The sequence below is a fragment of the Dipodomys merriami genome, unplaced genomic scaffold (assembly GCF_024711535.1).
Source record: "Dipodomys merriami isolate MVZ:Mamm:240054 unplaced genomic scaffold, mDipMer1.0.p SCAF_24, whole genome shotgun sequence".
Taxonomy (NCBI): domain Eukaryota; kingdom Metazoa; phylum Chordata; class Mammalia; order Rodentia; family Heteromyidae; genus Dipodomys; species Dipodomys merriami.
Window position 1 is genome coordinate 6,274,907 of NW_027203826.1, and position 21,383 is coordinate 6,296,289.

At 35.1% G+C, this 21,383-nt stretch overlaps 1 protein-coding gene across 4 annotated transcripts in view; it reads right to left on the bottom strand.

The window, feature by feature from the left end:
• The window catches only part of Edem3 (ER degradation enhancing alpha-mannosidase like protein 3), a 74,692-nt gene that overhangs the window by 31,443 nt on the left and 21,866 nt on the right, over positions 1-21,383 (bottom strand). For all 4 annotated transcript variants that reach the window (XM_070034216.1, XM_070034217.1, XM_070034218.1 and 1 more), the window contains exons 3-9: positions 18,977-19,077; positions 18,504-18,543; positions 15,188-15,300; positions 13,182-13,335; positions 7,441-7,575; positions 6,048-6,153; positions 681-778 (exon numbers count right to left, since the gene is read on the bottom strand). In XM_070034216.1, the coding sequence (XP_069890317.1) occupies positions 681-778; positions 6,048-6,153; positions 7,441-7,575; positions 13,182-13,335; positions 15,188-15,300; positions 18,504-18,543; positions 18,977-19,077 (747 nt within the window). The remainder of the gene's footprint in view (positions 1-680; positions 779-6,047; positions 6,154-7,440; positions 7,576-13,181; positions 13,336-15,187; positions 15,301-18,503; positions 18,544-18,976; positions 19,078-21,383) is intronic.

The following is a 21,383-nucleotide window of genomic DNA, read 5'->3' on the forward strand; positions in this document are numbered from 1 at the left end:
ATTACAAAGCTTCATGTATATAATGTGGATGAACTGATGAGTGGGCAAAAAGAAAGAGTAAATAGTGTTTGAAATAATACAGTGATATATGACTTATGACATTAATAACTGTATTACCTATCAGAATTATATTAATAATATAATTAGTATATTTTTGTTTGCATCAATAACAAAGGTAATTCACTTGGATTCAACAACCCTACCCATCTTTAAAAGTTTATGTCTATGGCTCTGATCAGTTTTTAGACTTACCCACTTTCAAAATGTATACTTAGCACCTCCAAGTCTCCAAAACCCTATTTGGTCTAATCAAGGACCAGACCAAACCTCCAACATTTCAAACAGAATTGGAATCCAAAGGAGAAAGCTAACTATAACTTATTTCAGTAATTGTCTTTCATGTATAAAAGATTAGGTAAAATTCAAACCTGTATATTTTATTACTTACTGGCAGACTTGGATAGTTTCTAAATAAAAGATGAAAACAAAACTACTCTGTAATATGTATTGGATTAAATACTATAAATTATATATAACTTACTGTAATACAAATTTTAGCATGTCCCTGGTCCAGTATCATTAAGGTAAACTTAATATTACATATATAGGTAACTAGTTTCTGGCAAAATCTGTAGTCAGATGAAACTAGTTATAAAATTAATAGAAAACTGGATACTTACTGTATTAAATCTTTCCAGAAAACTGTCATCTCCAAGCAAGACATAGGCTTTCAACAGATACTCATAATATGAATCAATCCCTGCTCCAACTCCACTGTCTACAGAAAATACATATAAATGATAATTCGTTAAATAAGTCCTAAAAATTCTTTAGAGTACAAATAAAGGCTACTAGTATACCAACAGTGAAAGTAAGTTTAAACATGAAATTATTCAAAGTAAAAATTACACATTTACAGAAATATTAACCCAGTATATAAGTAGTAGTTCTTTTCCTGACAATTGTTTGTTTTAAAAAATATTAATTTTCGGGGCTAGGAAGGTGGCTCAGTGGTAGAATGCTTGCCTCACATGCATGAGGCCCTGGGTTCAATTCCTCAGCACCACATAAACAGAAAAAGCCGGAAACGGTGCTGTGGCTCAGGTGGTACAGCACTAGCCTTGAGCTGAAGAGCTGAGGGACAGCACTCAGGCCCAGAGTTCAAGCCCCATGACTGACAAAAAAAAATTAATTTTCAAAATTAGTTACAAAGGTCTTATTTGAAACAGGAGATATTAGCATAAATATGAAGTGGTAGTGATTTCCAATTGTAAAGAGATACATGAAAGAAGAATCAAACATATATTTTTGGGGGGGATGGGAGGCAGTTCTGGGGCTTGAATTCAGGGTCTGGGCACTGTCCCTGAGCCTCTCTGTGCTCAAAGCTAGCACTCTATCACTTGAGTGACAGCACCACTTCCAGCTTTTTCTGTTTATGTGGTACTGAGAAATCGAACCCAGGGCTTCATGCATGCAAGGCAAGCACTCTACCACTAAGCCACATTCCCAGACCCAAAGAATCAAGTATTTTAAAACCAATTTTTAGCAAGAAAAAATAAGATCTTAAATTGAAGTGACCCAAAGACTAAAAGGAGAAAAGCTAAACCTAAAGTTATAGTGGAATTTTTAGAATGTAATCTACATATAAATCTTGCAAAAAAAAAAAGATCACCCATTAGGACATAAAAATACAAACAGCAACCTGGCACCAGTAGCCTACGCCTGTAATTCTAACTACTCAGGGCTGAGATCTGAGGATCACCAAAGCCAGCCTGGGTAGAAAAGGCAGTGAGACTCATCTCTAACAAACCACCAAAAAGCTGAATATGGAACTGCAATGCAACTGATAGAGTATTAACCTTGAGCAAAATAGCTCATGGACAACACCAAGGTCCTGAGTTCAAGCTCCAGGAGTGGTACCTAAATAAATAAATAGGAATAGGGTATCACATTTTTTTACCAGGAAGGAAGAAGACAACAGAGCTGTCTTTTCGAATTTGAAGAAAGCTAACTTAAACCAAAAATCATATACAGCCTAACTATCACTCAAATATAAATAAAATCATTAAATGTATTTGACTTTAGCTGTTATGGAAACCTACTGAAAATAATTTGGGGTGAAATACAATCATCCCTGGATATCTACGGTAGTTTGATTTCAGGACTCCAACATAGAAGCATGTGCAAGTCCTTCATATAAAATGGTTTTAGTACTTGCATACAAATCATACTCGTTTGTTTATACACCTTAAAAATCATCTCTACATTACTTCCAATACCTTGTCTACTTTAAATGCAATATAAATGGTTACTATCCTGCATTGCAAAGGGAATCATGATAAGAATAAAAAGACTACAAATGAACTTTGTTTTTCCTATCTTTCAATTGGCTAAATCCATAAAAGAGCCCACAGATGTAGAGGGCAACTTTACTTAAAAGACAAACCCGGGCTGGCAAGATGGCTCAGTGGTAGAGTGCTTGCCTTGCATGCATAAGGCCCTGGGTTCAATTCCTCAGCACCATATAAGCAGAAAAAAGCCACTTCTGGCTCAAGTGATACAGCACTAGCCTTGAGCTGAAGAGCTGAGGGACAGCACCCAGGTCCAGAGTTCAGGCCCCACGACCAAAGGAAAAAAAAAAAGACAAACCCAGACATTATAAGCAATTTAGAAAGTATAAGTAAATAAATATCTAGGTAGAGATTGTTTAAATAGTTAAGAAAGGAGGGAAGAAGGGAAGGAGGGATACTGATACACACAGAGAACATTATGACTGAAAAAGGTAAAATCAATAAAAACAAAATTTTGATATAAAATAAATGAAATGGGATTGAAGTTGGGGTAGAGGGAGACAAGGGATGGGAGAGCATACTAATGTTTACATATTTTCAGGAGGTAGATACAGGCATAAATTTAAAACAAAGGAGTGTAACAGATCATGATGGCACACGCTTATAACTTCCACAGGAGGTGACGGCAAAAGGACAACGGTTCAAGGCCAGCTAGCGCAAGATTCTATCTCAAAATAAACTGGATGTAGCAGCATATACCATCTATTCAAGAAGGAGAGGTAGGAACTGCTGTCTCAGGCCAGTATAACAAAAGCAAGAGACCCCATGTGAAAAACAAGTGGTAGAAAGCACTTGCCTAGTTAAGTATGAGAGACTGAGTTCAATCCCCATACTACATACTACAAAAAAAAAGATACTGCCCCCCCAAATATATATATATATATATATATATATATATATATATATATATATATATATATTTCATTAAATAAGTTCTAAAAATTCTTTAGGGTACAAATGAGGGCTACTAGTACAACAACAATGGAAATATATATATATATATATATATATATATATATGAGATATACTGAAATACCATAAAAAATAGTATACATCTAGATATACTATAAATGTATATAATACTACAAATATCAATAGCAAATGAACTCAATTCACTAATTAAAAGAAACTGACAAAATGAGTTGAAATATATTTTGCGAAAGACACATAACCATAAGCATCTGTAAAGATTGAAAAAAGATAGAAACAGGTATGTTAGGAAATTCCATGCAACATAAATGAGACATGTATGAAATATCAATGAAATTAATCACTTTGTACATTTAATATATACAAATAAAAACAAAAAAGAAAGTTGACATATATAGAATTCTACATACAATAATTAGAAAAAAACTTTTTTCTTAAGTACATATGGAGCAGTTACAAAAACTATGTTCTAGAAAATAAAGAACATGTCAAGGAACTTCAAAGGTGTCACACTGACTGTAAGTATATGTGAAATATAGAGCAATGAATTCTGAATATTTTTATTTCTCCTGTGTTTGTGAAAAGCACTGTTAATACCTCAAAGAAAGACGACATCTATAAGAACCAGTTCACCACATTACAGATTAAGAACATCATTATTTATAACAAAACTCTGAAATTCTTAGTATCAAAATCAGTATCTGGGCTGGGAAGGTGGCTCAGTGGTAGAGCACTTGCCTTGCATGCATGAGGCCCTGGGTTCGATTCCTCAGCACCACATAAGCAAAAAAAGAAAAAAGCCGGAAGTGGCACTGTGGCTCTAGGGGTAGAGCGCTAGCCTTGAGCTGAAGAGCTGAGGGACAGTGCCCAGGCCCAGAGTTCAGGCCCCACGACCGGACCCAAAAAAAAAAAAAAAAAAAAAAAATCAGTATCTGTCAGACCTCTTATTAAGAAGGCATTCTTAAACAAAGTAAAAGTATTTATAATATTAATAATGAAAGATTGACAAATAAAAACAAAGTGAAAATGAAAGTCATAAACATATGAGATATACACAACTGACAAATATTAAGCATGTATAAAAAAGTTTTCAAACAATTTTTAAACACATTTTAACTCTAACAAATGGAAAAAACACAAGAACATATGTAATCCAACAAATATGAAGAAAGGTTCAACCTCAATAGCAATCAAAGAAATGCTAAATCAAATTACAATTTGTTAACAGTTGTACACTGTAGCTTGGCAAAAACTTGAATGGTCTCTCAACATAGTATTGGAGATGTTAAAAGACAGGATTCTCTTCTATATTGCTAGTGAAAGTACATTAATGGTAAAAAATGATTTGGTATTTGTAATTAGTTCCTTAAGTAGAATATTAACTACCCTAATTATAGGGTAGTTAGTTAATAGTCTAATAATTAAACAGTTTTTAACTGCTTAGTCCTTTTTTTTCAGACAAACACAAGATAAACCTTTGGAAAGTATATTTGTTAAAAGATAATCTCACAAACATATACTTAAGTGTATTTCCATTCTCCAATGCTTGTTTTATAGGGGACTTTTAAATTATAAAATCAGATTCTTACTGAGTGCCAGTGGCTCACATCGAATATTCTAGCTACTTGGTAGGCAGAGAGCAGGAGGATCTTAAGTTAGCCCAGGCATAAAGTTGGGGAAGCCTCCATTTCATCAACTTTAAGCCTAATAGCTGGGGCATGGTGGTATACACCTGTTATCCCAGCTATACTGGGGGCTGAGATCACCAGAACCAATGTTCCAGGCCAATGTAAGCCTGGAAAAACACCATCTCATCAGAAAAAGCTGGCACAGTGGTACATGCTTGTCAACAGGAATAGCTAGGTGTAGTGATACATGCTTGTCACTGCTACAGTGAGGAAATAGGAGGATTTGCCAGGATATCCCAATCAAAAAGGAGACTTTATCTTAAAAATAACCAGAACATAATGGGGTAGAGTTGTGGTTCAAGTGGTAGAATACTTACCTAGCAAACACAAAACCCTGAGTTCAAACCCTAATTAGTACCCCTCAAATCATATTCTTTACACAATAACATATACCATTGGTTCAAATAACACTGCTATATGTTTATTTCCTTGTTTCCAATTTATAACTTAATATTCCAACATTGATGTCTTTTACTGACTGATGACTTTTAGACTGTTTCCTAGAACTACAAATGAATACATGATAAAAATTTAGGAACAAGCAGGGTGCCGGTGGCTCACACCTGCAAAGGAAGTTGAGATCTGAGGATCACGGTTCAAAGCCAGCCCAGGCAGGAAAGTCCGTGAGACTCTTACCTGCAATTAACCACCAGAAAACTGGAAGTAGTGCTCGCCTTGAGCTGAAGAGCAAAGGGACAGCACCCAGGCCCAGAGTTCAAGGCCCACAACCGACAAAAAAAAAAAAAGGGACAAACTGTTTTCTATAGTTTGTTACTTCTTCAAGCTAGATACTCAGAAGTAAAATTATTAATCAAAGAGATTAACATCAATTATAATATTATTAAATCTATATATTACAGTACCCCTTGCTACGAGATATCCAAGATACTATGACTCTTCTCAAAGAAATAAACTTATGTTTCAACTATACTCTATATTTATAATGCATTTATATATATTTATATATTTATAATGCAAGGCATGAAATAAAATATTGTACCAATGATTATTTTAACTAATAGTTTATTTCCCACTCTGAGGATGTGAAGGTCTGACTTTAAAAGCCTAATTTACATACCTTTTCGTACCCAATCTCCAGTATGAATGTTGATAGTCACACCTACTAAATTACTACTCCGCTGTCTTTTCTCCCAGAGAAAATCAAGAGCTTTCCGTGCATATTCCTGTTATTTAAAAAGGAATCTTGCTTGTAACTGTATGACTTTGGCAAAAAGGAACAAACATGAATCAAAGGCCCATAGAATATTTTAAAGATCAAGAAAATTTCGAAAATAACCATTTATAATAAAAATTTTCTTGAAGTCACATCTTTCCTGGCTCTTTTTCATTCAGTCTAGTTAAGGATTCTAAATGGACTGTTCAGTTTGAGATTGCTCTTGGAGACCATTCAGGTCCACCTACTCTTATAGCATAGGCTCACATTCACACACATGTACTATTAAATCATGTCAATTGCTGGCATAATTAAATATACTTAAATAATTTCTATCATTTGAACACAAAGTGAATATCTTCAACTCTTATTTTGTGAATATTTGGTATAATATCAAATACAGCTTTGTGATAAATTTTTCCTTTTTCATTTATTTTTCCTGATTCACACTAACTCTAAATGATTTCTGATCAAATTTTTGGTTTTAGATAAAAAGATTTTGCAAAATGTAAAAAGAAAGGGCATGTATAAGTGATTTTTAAGTTTTAGAGTATATACTTCTATTTCTGCTCTGTCCATGTGTATCACTCACTGTGTTCTTAAAAATTCACCTAAGTTCTATATTTAAAAAAAGCAATGTTCAGGACTGGGAATGTGGCCTAGTGGTAGAGTGCTTGTCTGGCATGCATGAAGCCCTGGATTTCCTCGGTACAAGTGGCACTGTGGCTCTCAAGTAGTACTGTGCTAGCCTTGAGCAAAAGAAGCCCAGGGACAGTGCCCAGGCCCTGAGATCAAGCCCCAGGACTGGCAGGGAAAAAAAAAGAGGTGTTCAAACAACTCTTGCACTCTGATGGCTTGTTTAATCAAATTTGTCTTTTGGATAATAAATAACATTTCCCATGGAGTAAACAAATTACAGATTAATCTCAATTAAGATTTACATGCAAACATTACACTGTTTTAAAAAATTAGTAAAGACAAGATAAAACATACAGCATCTCACATTAAGATGTCGTATCAAGGAGTCATCAACTTTATAAAAATATAGCTAAACAATCTTCTAAGAAAACTAAAATTTCACTTTACAGTTTGTAGACAAAATATTGGGTTGTATTTAATGTTATATTTAATGTAGCCAACAAAGACTTGTTTTTGAAAATTAAAAAAATTTGGATAAAAAGCTTATGAAAATAATAGTAATTCTCCAACTGATAACCATAATACTTAACCAATGAAAATGAAATACTAAGTTAGCAATGCCCAATACCCAGAAGATAAAGATCAAAGAAAAGCAAACCTCAAATATTGTTGCTCCTGTGAATCGACTTAAAGCAGCAAATTCAAGGATCAAGGTTCCTGCACAAGCTGTACAGGTATCTGTCTCTGTTCCTGTCCGAGCTTCTGGTTTTCTGATGCCAAACTTCAAATTAATCTGAATAAAACCACAATTAATCTAATTAGAATTAAACTAATTACAAGAAACATTATAAGTTATATAATAAGCTATTTTAACCATTTAACCATTTTTTAAAAACCAATCTCTGATCTTTGTGATTTTCAATAATCACTCAGAAATATATTCTAAGCATGAAATATTTATGGGGAAAGTAAGTTTTCATTTAATTCCTTCCTTGATTGTATCAAAATGCAGCATCATTACAACAGTAACAGAAAATACCTTCCATAACCATTTTTTTCATTCCATCTCCACTTAAATTCATAAGGATCTTTGCCATTATTAACCTCAGTTATTAAGACCATTAAGAAATTTGGGGGGTGGGGGGAGGAGCTGGTGGGGGAAGGGGAGGAGTATGGGAAGGGATGGGAAAGGGAAACAAAGAGGAGGCAACAACGCTTGATAAGAAATGTACTCGTTATCTTGCCCATGTAATTCTAACTCCTCTGTACGGTATTCTCACAAAAAAAAAAAAAAAGATTAACAAATTTAAGATAAAAGGCAAAACTCACTTTTAAAATTAGCTAAATTCATTACAATAATATAAAGTATAACAATTTATACATATTTTCAGTAAGGATTAACAGTAAACAGTATTTACTTGTTCTATAATTACTAAAATCAACTGATCAAAATCTATTAATTGCACTAGTTACTGGATATTAGGGTAAGATGTTAAAGAAGGTCGGCTTGCTTGCTTAAAACCTAGACTGTGTAAATAAAAGATATATATATATATATGTAAATATATATGTATAAAAGAGATAGTAAATTAATGGGAAAGCATCAATAAGTGCTGAGCAAAACAAAGTGATAAAAAAAATACAAAATTTAGAAGAGGAAATAGTACACTGGAAGTAGTAAGCTAAAACTGTAAAACTCAGGAGTCACAAGAAAGCAAAAGCAAGACTGGAAAGAATAAACATTTATATAACATTTTTAGTATTTTTAGCCCAAAAGTACTTTAAACTACTAACTTTATATATAAAAAAAAATATTCAGCTGGGCACGGGTGGCTCATGCCTATAATCCTAGCTACTTGGGAGGCTGAGATCTGAGGATTGTAGTCCAAAGCCAGCCTGGGCAGGAAAAGTCCATGAGACTCTTATCTCCAATCAACTACCAGAAAACCAGTAGTGCTGTGGCTCAAGTGGCAGAGCACTAGCCTTGAGCCAAAAAGCTGAGGGACAGCACCCAAGCCCAGAGTTCAAGCCCCATGACTGCCAAAAAAAAAAAAAAAATTCAAACACAACAAGTCAAAGAAAGGTTGGACAAATGGGATTGCATTAAACTGCAGAGCTTCTGCATGGCAAAGGACATAGCTAGCAAGATCAATAGAAAGTCCACACATGGGAGATCTTCACTAGCTATACAACAGACAAGGGCCTCATATCTAAAATACACTTAAAACTTAAAAAAATTAAATTCTCCAAAAACAAATCCTCAAAGAAACAACCTCCCCATTAATAAGTGGGCTAAAGACTTAAAGAGAGATTTCTCTGAAGAAGAAGTAAGAATGGCCAATAGACACATGAAGAAATGCTCAACTACTCTGGCCATAAAAGAAATGCAAAACAACACTGAGATTCCACCTCATCCCAGATAGAATGGCTATAATCAAAAAATGCTGGAGAGGATGTGGCCAGAAGTGAACCCTACTGCATGTTGGTAGGAGTGTAAACTTGTTCAACCACTTTGGAAAGCAGTATGGAGGTTCCTCAAAAGACTACACATAAGAGCTCCCCTATGACCCAGCAATCACACTTTTAGGCATTTACCCAAATGATCACAAAAAAGGCCACTCTAAAGTTACCAGCACAACTATATTTATCGCAGCATTATTCACCATAGCTAAGATATGGAACCAACCCGTATGCCCCTCAACAGATGAATGGATCAAGAAAATGTGGCATATATATATATATATATATATATGTGTGTGTGTGTGTGTGTGTGTGTGTGTGTATATACGTATACACACACACACACACACACATACACACACACACAATGTGATTCTATACTTCTATCAGAAAGAATGGCACCACCCCATTTGTTAGGAAATGGAAAGACTTGGGAAAAATCGTATTAAATGAAATAATCCAGACCCAAAGAAATATAGGTCCCATGGTTTCCCTCATTTGCAATAATTAGCATACATCTAGGGTAATTTTATCACATGAGCAGAAAAGCTCAAAAGCTATGTACCATATAAGAGGATGCTAAGTGAAATGAACCTCAGAATATGGACACAAAAAGGTCTTTCTGTGATGTTGTTGTTTTTAATGTACTATGTAATTTTTGTTTCCTTCGTATGTTCTTCCCCTACGGTATATCCCCTGTTATCACTGTATTTGATGTTGGTACCCTGCATCTTGTATATACATGTGTGTAATTGGGGGAAGGGAAGGGGAATAACAAAACATTGAACAAGGACACTGGATGACCCATTGCAATAATCATACCCACAAGAGAGTATATTTATAAGATGATTTCTTTGTTGCTTTGTATGTCCCTTACCCATGATATAACCCCTGCTTTCGTTGTATTTGATGTTGGTATAATTTGTGGAGGGGAAGGAAAAAAACGAATTGTTTAAATAGGGATACAGGTGGACCCATTGCAACAATGAGATGTACAAATCGTTATGTTGAAAAACAAACTTTACAACTTTGGTGGAGGTGGGAGGGAGATGGGAAGGGAAGGGAAGGGGAAACAAAGGAGGAGGCAACAATGCTTGATAAGAAATGTACTCAATATCTTGCTCATGTAATTGTAACCTCTCTGTATGGTATTTTCACAATAAAAAAAAGGAAAAAAATGCACTTTACAACTTGGGGCAGGGGGAGATCAAGAAGGTGGGGGAGGGAAGGAATAGTGGAAGAGCAACAAGAGAAGGGGTAACAATACTCAACAAGAAATATACTCATTGCTTATTCATGCAACTGTAACCCCTCAGCATCATTACAAAAAATTTAAAAAAAAATAAAACTGGGCACTAGTGGCTCATGCCTGTAATCCTCCCTACTCAGTAGGCTGAGATATAAGAATCATAGTTCAAGGTTAGCCCACTCAGGAACGTCTGAGTATCTCATCTCCAATTTACCACCAGAAAACTAGAAGTGGCACTGTGGCTCAAAATGGTAGAGTATTAGCCTTCAGTGAAAGAGCTCAAAGACAAAGCCTGAGTCCAAGCCCCATGGGAGGAAAAAAAAAAAAATATATATATATATATATATATGTAATATGTATATACATGTTATATATACATATATATTCAAGATGTTCCTATATTGAATTATAGCCTATTACCCTAAGATGATTGCTATAAAATTATGTAAAAAGACTATTCTTTTTTTTGTGTGTGTGTGCCGGTACTGGGGCTTGAATTCAGGGCCCAAACACTGTCCCAGAGCTCCTTTTGCTCAAGGCTATTCACTCTACCACTTGAGCCACAGTGCCACTTCTAGCTTTTTCTGTTTATGTAGTATTGAGGAATCAAACCCAGGGCTTCATGAATGCTAGGTAAGCACTCTACCACTAAGCCATCTTCCCAGCCCTGAAAAGACTATTTATTAACACAATCACTAGTACTATCAGAAAATTTCCATCTTTTACCCTGAAGGTAAGTAGTAATAAACAATTTCTAAAATCAAAGCCTTTTTTGTTTTGTGGTTGTTGTTGTGGCTTGTTTTGTTTTTTGTGCCAGACTTGGGTCTAGAACTCAGGGTCTGTGTGCTGTCTCTGAGCTTTTGTGATCAAGCCTAACACCCTATCATTTGGGTCACAGCTCCACTTCTGTTTTTTTTGGTAGTTTATTGGAGATAAGAATATCATGAGCTTTCCTTCCCAGACTGGCTTCAAATTGCAATCTTCAGATCTCAGCCTCCAGAGTAGCTAGGATTATAGGCATGAGCTAGTAGTACTCAGACTAAAAAACATTTCTTTTTTGTCACCAGAAGACAGAGATGATAGAATAAATGCTTGTTTTTCTTTTGCTTAAGCTCCAAGATAGAAGTTGGTAGGTTCCTCTTTTCATTAAGCCTTCAATACTAGGGGAGATAGAGAGCATATGGTAATAGCTCCCTACAAATACTGTGGATATCCGAAACAAAACTCTTATTACTCTACTTACTTCAATGGCTTAAAACAAAGATATGAATGTATAATACCTGTTTTATACTTGGAAAGAATTTGAAATATGATGTTCCTTGACTTATAAATCACAAAAATAATTTTTAAAAGTTTTTTGTTGAAAGGTAAAGAGTAAATTACCTATACCAAATTTACCTGCACTATACAATAACAAAGAAACTCTCATTTAAAATACCCCATATTTTCCTTATGAAATTGACAAATCAATAGCAATATATAGTGCCAATAACAGTACAATGGTAAGTGCATTTTTTTTCCTTTTTCTTTTTGTCAGTCATGGGCTTGAACTCTGGGCCTGGGCGCTGTCCCTCAGTTCTTCAGCTCAAGGCTAGCGCTCTACCATTTGAGCCACAGCGCCACTTCCAGCTTTTTTCTGCTTATGTGGTGATGAGGAATCCAACCCAGGGCCTCATTCATGCAAGGCAAACACTCTACCACTGAGCCACCTTCCCAGCCTCAGTATGTGCACTTCTATGTAATACCAAGGAAGTGGAACAGAATCTCTTGGGAGAGCAATTCAACAATAACTACTCAAATTCTTCCTAACTCCTTACTCCGTAATGTATTTCCTCTTCTGATTATATTATAACAAAATTATATTGGCTCCAATATCATAGCAGCAATAAGAAAAGGAAAAAAGCTTAATGGCTGAGATCTTTGACTTGGCTAAGAGGGAAAGAACAATGTTAACAATGAAACAAATCAGAAGGGAGAGCTCTTTATATCTCCAATGGCTTCCTTCCTTCTGCTTTAAATAAATTTTCTGGGAGGGAACAAAACAAAATCCAACAAAGCCCTCTAGAATGAATGCTGCTACCTTTCTTTAAATTATTAATACAGAACAATTCCCAAAGTGAACACTTACACTGCAACCTTCTTCTACCTTCAATCTACCATACATCCTTCAAGAATCCATATGCATTCAACTCTCCTTTAGATTTGTAGAACATCTACTTCTTTTGAAGCTTCTGTTTTTGTACTTTACAATACTATCTGCTACAGTATGGTTTGCCTCCTAAATCTCTGAAAGCGCTCCTTTCCACCAACTCTACTTGGTTGTCATGACCCATCTGTGAAGTGTTCACTCTATAGCCTCATTTGGAGAGTAACACCTACCTACTCTCACTGCTTCAAACATAACTTTGGCACCAACAATTCCGGCCTACATCCTAGCCTGGCATCTGTTTCTTCTTTCTGAAGCATAATTTAATCTGTTACACTGATACACAGTACAGCCGAAACAAATCTAATTCTCATATCACTTAAATGTAAGTTAACTGAAATGTCAATATAAATTTGTTATACAGCTTTGAAGCAGTTTTTTCTATCCTCAAGTAGGTGAGAAACAAGGGTTATGATTGTAAAAATTCATTTGTAATGAATGAAAAAGCAGCCTATGAAGATAGTTCTTTTGCAAAATTACTTACTCGGGGATAAGGAAGGCCACTGGTAGTATTGAAAGCTGGTAAAAGTTTGTAACCCAATTGCTTTGCCATTTGGAGAAGTTCATCATTGTACCACTGCATGTATTCACCTTTTTCTTTCAGCATGATTGCCAGTGAGTGTCCACCCAAAAGACCCCTAGGATAACAAAAATGAAACATTACTTATATCGTACTGATATTTAAATGCCATTTCATTCTAAACAATTTAGCATACAAAAGTATACAGGAAGAACTTTATTTTTTACTGGTTACTCATTTTATGAGTTACATAGTCAACATATTTTTTAAAAATTAGATAATATATGTTGTTATATAATTATAATGCTATATAACAACATTCTTAAAAGGCTTTTCTTAACATCTTAGAAATCATGCTTATTAAAACAATGTAGTAAGTTTTAACATCATTTAATTTTTAATTATTATGAAATTGTTAACTTAGTATAACATTTTAAAATAAAAATACCTCTTGTTCTATCAAACATAATACTAAAAAGCTTTGAAAAGCTATGTAACTTTTTCTTAAATATATGTAATTGAAGAGTAGATTTATTTGACAAAAGAAAATGAGTTACAACATAGTTCTGTTTAAAAATAAAACTTTCCCAGCTGGGCATTGGTGGCTCATGCCTGTAATCCTAACTACTCAGGAGGCTGAGATCTGAGTTCACAGTTCAAAGGCAGCCTGGGCAAGAAAGTCCATGAAACTCTTATCGCCAATAACCCACCAGAAAACTGAAATGACACTGTGGCTCAAGTGGTAGAGCATTAGCCTTGAGCTGAAGAAGTTAGGGACAGGACCCAGGCCCAGAGCTCAAGCCCCACGACCAACCAAAATAAATAAATAAATAAATAAATAAATAAAGCTTTTCCAATGTTGAAACAAATGAATAAATCTTGCAATTATTTTTAAACATTTCATGAGAGTCAATCCTATAAAATTCACTTCATTTGCCTTTTTCTGCAGAAGTGTTAAGCTAAAGCTAGAAAAACACGTAAGCAGGCTGGGAAGGTGGCTCAGTGGTAGAGCGTTTGCCTTGCATGCATGAGGCCCTGGGTTCGATTCCTTAGCACCATATAAGTAGAAAAAAAAAGCCAGAAGTGGCGCTGTGGCTCAAGGGGTAGAGCACTAGCCTTGAGCTGAAGAGCTGAGGGATAGTACCCAGGCCCAAAGTTCAGGCCCACGACCGGACCCAAGAAAGAAAAAAACATGTAAGTTATGAAAAAACTATTATCACTAATATGACATATTTTCACCTGCTAATTTCTTTTTACACAGGGGTCCACATGGACTTGACTCAACTATTTCCATAGACCACTGATAGTTGTGATGGACACAATGCAAGATTATTCCTGTAACCTCTGTGTTTCATAATAACCTAAATTTTAGAACTGGGGAATGTGGCCTAGTGGTAGAGTGCTTGCCTAGCAATGCATGAAGCCATGGGTTTGTTTCCTCAATACCACATCAACAGAAAAGGCCAGAAGTGGCACTGTGGCTCAAGTGGTAGAGGGCTAGCCTGAGCAAAAGAAGCTCAGGGGCAGCAGTGCCCAGGCCCTGAGTTCAAGCCCCAGGAAAAAAAAGAATAACCTAAATTTCATCTTTTAAACATGAGAAGCCTCTTTCTTTTCTTCAAAGAATAAACAGCTCTAAACTTCTTATAAAATTAGTTTCAAGCTTGGTACCAGTGGCTCATGCCTGTAATCCTAGCTATTTAGGAGGCTGAAATCTAATTAATGCTTGCAGTTCAAAACCAGCTCAGGCAGAAAAGTCCTCATGAGACTCTTATCTCCAATTAACCATTCAAAAACCAGAAATGGAGCTGTGGCTCAAAGCGGTAGAACACTAGCCTTGAGCAAAAGAGCTCAGGGACAGGGCCCAGGCTAAGTTCAAGCCCATGACTGACAAAAATAAATAAATAAATAAATAAATAAATAAATAAATAAATAAATAAATAAATAAATGTTTCATCGCCTTATATACTTACCCAAGAACTCTGATGTTTGTTTCAAAGACTGACACAACTACATCATTATCTAAATTAACATCTCTTAAAACTTTTCTCACCGCATCTTCAAATTCTTTAGTTTTATTTAATACCTAGGAGGAGAAAATTATGGAAAAGTTTTTGCTATGAAGTCAAGGAGAAATAGTTTTAGAATGAGCAAGTACAAACAATTTTAATACACTAAGTCTCAAAAGATTGACACAGTACTTCTTTTAATTTTAAAACATCATGTTTACGCCTGAAAAAAAAAGTAGTGCTTAGTAATACAGTATCTTAATACACTTCTTTTTTTTAGATACAATGAAGTAGCTTTAGTAATCTAAAAAAACAAAAATAGCCAGGTATTGGTGGCTCATACCTACAATCATAGCTATTCTGGGATGCTAAGATCTGAGGACTGGGGTTCAAAGCCAGAAGGAAAGTTTGTGAGACACTTATCTCCAATGAACTACCTTCCTCTTCTCCCCTCACCCCCGCCCCGCACCACCCCCCAGCCACCCCAAAAGAGCTGGAAGTACAGCTCTGGCTCAAGTAGTAGAGCACTAGCCTTGAGTAAAAAGCAGTTCAGGGACAGTTCCCTGGCCCTGAGTTCAAGCCTCAGAACTGATACAAACAAACCAACAAACAAACACATAAATAAATAAGATACTAGGTTCTTTATATAGGTTGAACATGTCTAAGACCAAAATACAAAATCTTAAAATTTCTGAGTGTTCCAATGTGATGCTGGGATTATTCAAATGTTGCAGATTTCTAGCTTAGCACTCTCAACCTGTAAAAGTTATGACAATAATTCACAAATACAAAAGCTCTAAAAATCTGTAATATTACTTAAATAAGCAATTCAAATAAAAGATGGTCTCTTCTCATCTTTTATTCTCTCTCTCTCTTCTTTCTCTCCCCATACCACTCACTCTGACTCTCATATAAACCCATACACCATAATTAGTTAGGATTTGGGTTTTGATTTTCAAGTCAGAACAGTAACAACAAACTCATCCTTTTCATCAAACTTCTCAAAATTTATTTATGTTCTGAAGAAAGTACTCTCTTTAACTGACTGATTCTGAGTTATATATCTGCCATCTTACTCCAGGGATGCCCTGGTTCACTAAGGAGGCAGTATAATGTTATGGTAAACTATACGCTTTGAGTTCTGGTGATCCAAGTTAATTTACATAAATCTTTGTACATGCTTTTTCATCTACAAAAAGAAAAACCTACTCCTATAGGGTTGTTTTCTAAAGTGAAATAATGTAAGTAAAGTGTATTTTAGCAGTGTCTGATTTAAAGTACAATACTGCATTTCAAATCATTGTTACACCATGCAAGCTTAGAATCCTGATTAAACTAAAAACTGACTGATTCTTGCAAAGAGCTCCATGAAGGGGTCACTGTCATGCATGTTCTGCTGTCATTTTCAGTTTAAGGACAAAATTAGGTGTTATTTATAGAGATGAGGCACATCAAAATAGTTCATCCTTATTTTACTATTTAATCTCTTTAAGAATATTTTGTAATAGTCCTTTGATTTAACACTTGCACTAAAAATTACAACTTAGGTATGAAATAGTTCCTAAGAATGTGTCTAACATTCAAGTAAAATTTAGAATAATCCCTGAATCAATCACAGCAGGAAACCTCATCCTAAATTGACTGCTTTCTCCTCTTAATCGTGAAATAAATGTAAGAAATGAGAGGGAACTGTCAAATGGAAAAATAAAGCCAAGATGACAGATTAAAAAAAAAAAATTAAGTGCACCTGTGGTCTTTCTGGTCATCACCTATTGCCCACATCAAGGCAGACTTGATATGCATTACTCAGTTACCAATAAATAACACCCATTTAGGTTCTCCCAGGTGGTCATCTGTGCCTTTCAGGATATCTTGTATATCTTTTTCTCTTTCCTATTATATGCAGAAAACCTAGGACTAAATCATAAATAAGATATACAATATTCTATTTTCACAGCTATTACAATGTTGTTGTACATTTCATTAATTGCAAAAAAATGAACTTGTGACTTTCAAAACAATGGCTCAGTTAAAAAGGTCTAACCAGGGCTGGGAATGTGTCTCAGTGGTAGAGTGCTTGCCTTGCATGCATGAAGCCCTGGGTTTGATTCCTCAGCACCACATAAGCAGAAAAAGCTGGAAGTGGCACTGTGGCTCAAGTGGTAGAGCACTAGGCTTCAGCTGAATTGTTCAGGGACAGTGCCTAGGCCCAGAGTTCAAGCCCCATGACCAAAAAAAAAAAAAAAGGTCTAACCAAATATGGTATTTCAACCATACCTGCCTTTCAAAACTAAAGATTGGCTTTGGAAAATTAAATAATAATGCTTCATTCAGAACAATTCAATCAGAAAAACCTGAATAGGGAAAAGGAAAAAAAGAAAAAGAAAGAGAAAAAAAAATGACTCCATAAGTGAGCTGCAGTTAAGGCTAAGAGTCTTTGTTCTTAAAAGAAAAAAAAAGTATAAAAAAAAAAGAACATGGAAACAGTATTAGGAAATAAATCCTGGTTCTGAAAATAGTCTGTTATCCCACAAAATTTTTGTTGTTTTTTTTTAAGCAAGCACTTAGGATATTAACTCAAATTATGCTTTCTTAAATTTTACTTTATTGTAAAGATGCTGTACAGAGGAGTTATAGTTATATAAGTAAGGTACATTTCTTGTTGAACATTGTTATCCACTCCATTACTGTTCTCTCACTATCCCTTCCCTCCCCAATTATACTTTTAAGAAAATCCTTAAATAAACCTACTTTTATATCATACTGATCAAAATGTAAAACATTAAAACACTGGACTTAGAAATTATGATATCTGGAACTGCATCTCTCCCTTCTGCCATCAACAATTTTGAACCAGAACTAATTAAAATGATTTCTGTATTATATAAGATTGGAGAGTCAAAAAAACCATTACTTGGTATTAAAAAATCATTGCTGGGAAACATAATTTTGTTTATGGAAGAGCATAGATTTCAATTAAACAATTTCAGTATTATTGAAAATATTGAGCTTTTTTCCAAAATTACTTTCGACTAATAGTTTCAACATCCAAGAAGAAAAAGAAATCCTTACTAGCAGTCATCACACAAATTGCTTGTGTTTCTCTATTATTCTACATGACATTCACTTGGCATAATCACAATTCATTTCAAACAAAAAATCTGAACATACTTAAATCTGAAAGCTTCCATTCCATAGTTACTGTATTGCATTTACAAACCCTGAGAGTACATATTATGAACTTTATACAATAGATGATTCCAAGAAGAAATGAACCTACCACAAGAGTGTCCAAAGAATCAATCAGTGTTAGGGAGAATCTAAGAAACAAATATAACAAGATGCAAAACATTAGAATTTAAAATATTGCATCCACAAATGGGTAAGTAGACTTACCTTCATCCTATCAGCTGGTAGTTCTATTCACTAACACGTTTGTCAATAGTACAGTGTATGAAGACTGAGATGTGTGAAAAGCTATGCATTAAAACATTGATTAGCTCTTATTTTTAAATATATGAAAATAGTAAAGCACCAACATGTGTACTTTATCATGTACTTTTGACTTTATATACATTTTAAGATTACATTAAAATGAATGTCTATCTACATTTAGCTTTTTAGCAAGCTACTTTTCTCTAAGAGATAATTTTGTTTACAAAAGACAACAGAAGGAACCAAGGTGTCCATGTAATATTTAAAGCAGTCTTGGGCACTTTGTCATGTCTACCTGTGCCTTATTCTTATACTCACTTTCCCAAGGCATCATCAACGTCACCCCGACTTGGCTCCTGGCCCCTAACTCGGCCTCTACAGGTTAAAGGCATGAGTTCATCAGCTGGGTAAGCATGTTCCTGCCAAGAAAACCTTAGTAAATCACTAAGGAAAATAAGGAAAAGTACACATCACTTAGAGAATAAGACCTATCTACCATTTAAAAACAGCTTAAAAAAAAGTCAAAAGTTGTACTAGCCTTTTAATCTTTGGAAAATTACAATTTTTAACTTTAATACATTCTTGGAAAAATCCCAAACAGCACCAAAACAACTTCTTTAATCTTATTTCCCTCCACTAATTTCACTCCCTAGAGGTTACTACCATTAAGACAAGCATTTTATCCTTCCCAGATCTAGCCATATACATTTAATACATGCACCTATATAATTTTAAATGTTTATTTAATATTTGGTTGTTTGCTTATTTACTTTTTGATGGTATCTTCCTATATATCCCAGACTTTGATCTTCCTGTCTCAACCTTTCAATTGCTGGAATAACAGGCATGCCACAGCACAGGCAGCTAAGTGCTGAGACTTGACCAGACCCTTTAAGGTCAGCTTGGTGGGCCTGATTTATCAGTGTCTTTTCTACTAGCAATGATGAGCACAGTCCAATCTAATTCATATACTGTAAATGTTTATTTTCAATGCTGGGGACTGATTGAATTCAAGGCTTCAAACATGCTAGCCAGTGCTCTAACCCAATGCACTCTCATTCTAAAATTTTATTTACAAATAGTTGCTCATACCATATGTATATGTTGCTCTAAAATTTGTTTACTTAAATCATAGGGAATCTTTCCATACTAAAATGTTACAGATGTGCACTATTCTAGTAACTGAAAAATAATCATTTAATATTAGTTAATATTTACCTTTTTTCTAAGCACTATTCTAGACATTTAAATAATTTAATTATAGCAACAACCCTCTAGATTCAATTATCTTCAATTCAGATGACAAAACTAAGGCCCAGGAAAATCAAACCATTTGCATTTTTTTTTTTTTTTTTGGTCCGGTTGTGGGGCCTGAACTCTGGGCCTGAGCACTGTCCCTCAGCTCTTCAGCTCAAGGCTAGTGCTCTACCACTTGAGCCACAGCGCCACTTCCGGCTTTTTTCTTTTTGCTTATGTGGTGCTGAGGAATCGAACCCAGGGCCTCAGGCATGCAAGGCAAGCGCTCTACCACTGAGCCAACTTCCCAGCCCCTGCATTGTTTTTTAATAAAAGACATATCTTAAAATTTAAAAAGGAAAGACAATCCTAGTAATCCAAACTACTAGTGACTATGAAGAGCTAGTGATATATGTGAGAAGAAAATAAATTTATACAAGAATATTACAGTTAATAGTTATACTTCAATTGGTAAAGTCAAGTCTTCCAAATTAATTTCTATCAACTAAGACCTCAGTAACATTTAAACACAAAATAAATATTCCTTAGTTCCTCTTTTCATAATTATCCTTGTTAATCTTTTTTATTTATACATTTCCAAATTTTCTTTCACATATATTAGAATTTATTCAAGGACTATCTTGACACCTATTTTTTCATACACACACATTGTTATTGTAAAGGTGATGTTCAGAGGGGCTACAGTTACATACATCAGGTAATGAGTACATTTCTTTTTTTTTTTGGTTGGTCGTGGGGCTTGAACTCTGGGCCTGGGCGCTGTCCCTCAGCTCTTCAGCTCAAGGCTAGCACTCTACCACTTGAGCCACAGTACAACTTCCAGTTTTCTGGTGGTTTACTGGAGATAAGAGTCTCATGAACTTTCCCCAGGCTGACTTTGAACCATGAGCCTCAGATCTCAGCCTCCTCAGTAGCTAGGATTACAGATTACAGGCGTGAGCCAACAGCACCCAGCTTGTACGTTTCTTTTTTGAACAGCATTACACACACACACACACACACACACACACACACACACTCCCATCCCCACCAACAAGTTCTATAGTTTATTTATTGTTATTGTAAAGGTGATGTTCAGAGGGATTACAGTTACATACATCAGGTAATGAATGCATTTCTTTTTGAACAATGTTTCTCTCTCCCACTCCCATCCCCACCCACAAGTGCTATAGTTTATTTTGAGCATAGACTCTGATGAGTAGTACTACTGCCAATTCCTTCACTCTTGATCCCACCCTTTCTGTGCTACCTCCACCCTCCCCAAAACAGATAAACTTGCAAACAAGACAAAAGGTAAAGAACAAAAAAATTGCAACAGAAAAAAAACCTGGCTTCCATTTCTTAGAGTTTATTTTCATAAATATTATCTTATATGATCATATGTACATAGCTAGTGAGCCTTTGTGATCCTCTCCTAAGGTTTTTCTTTTTAGATAAGAATGACCATGGCAATTCACTTCCAGTCTAC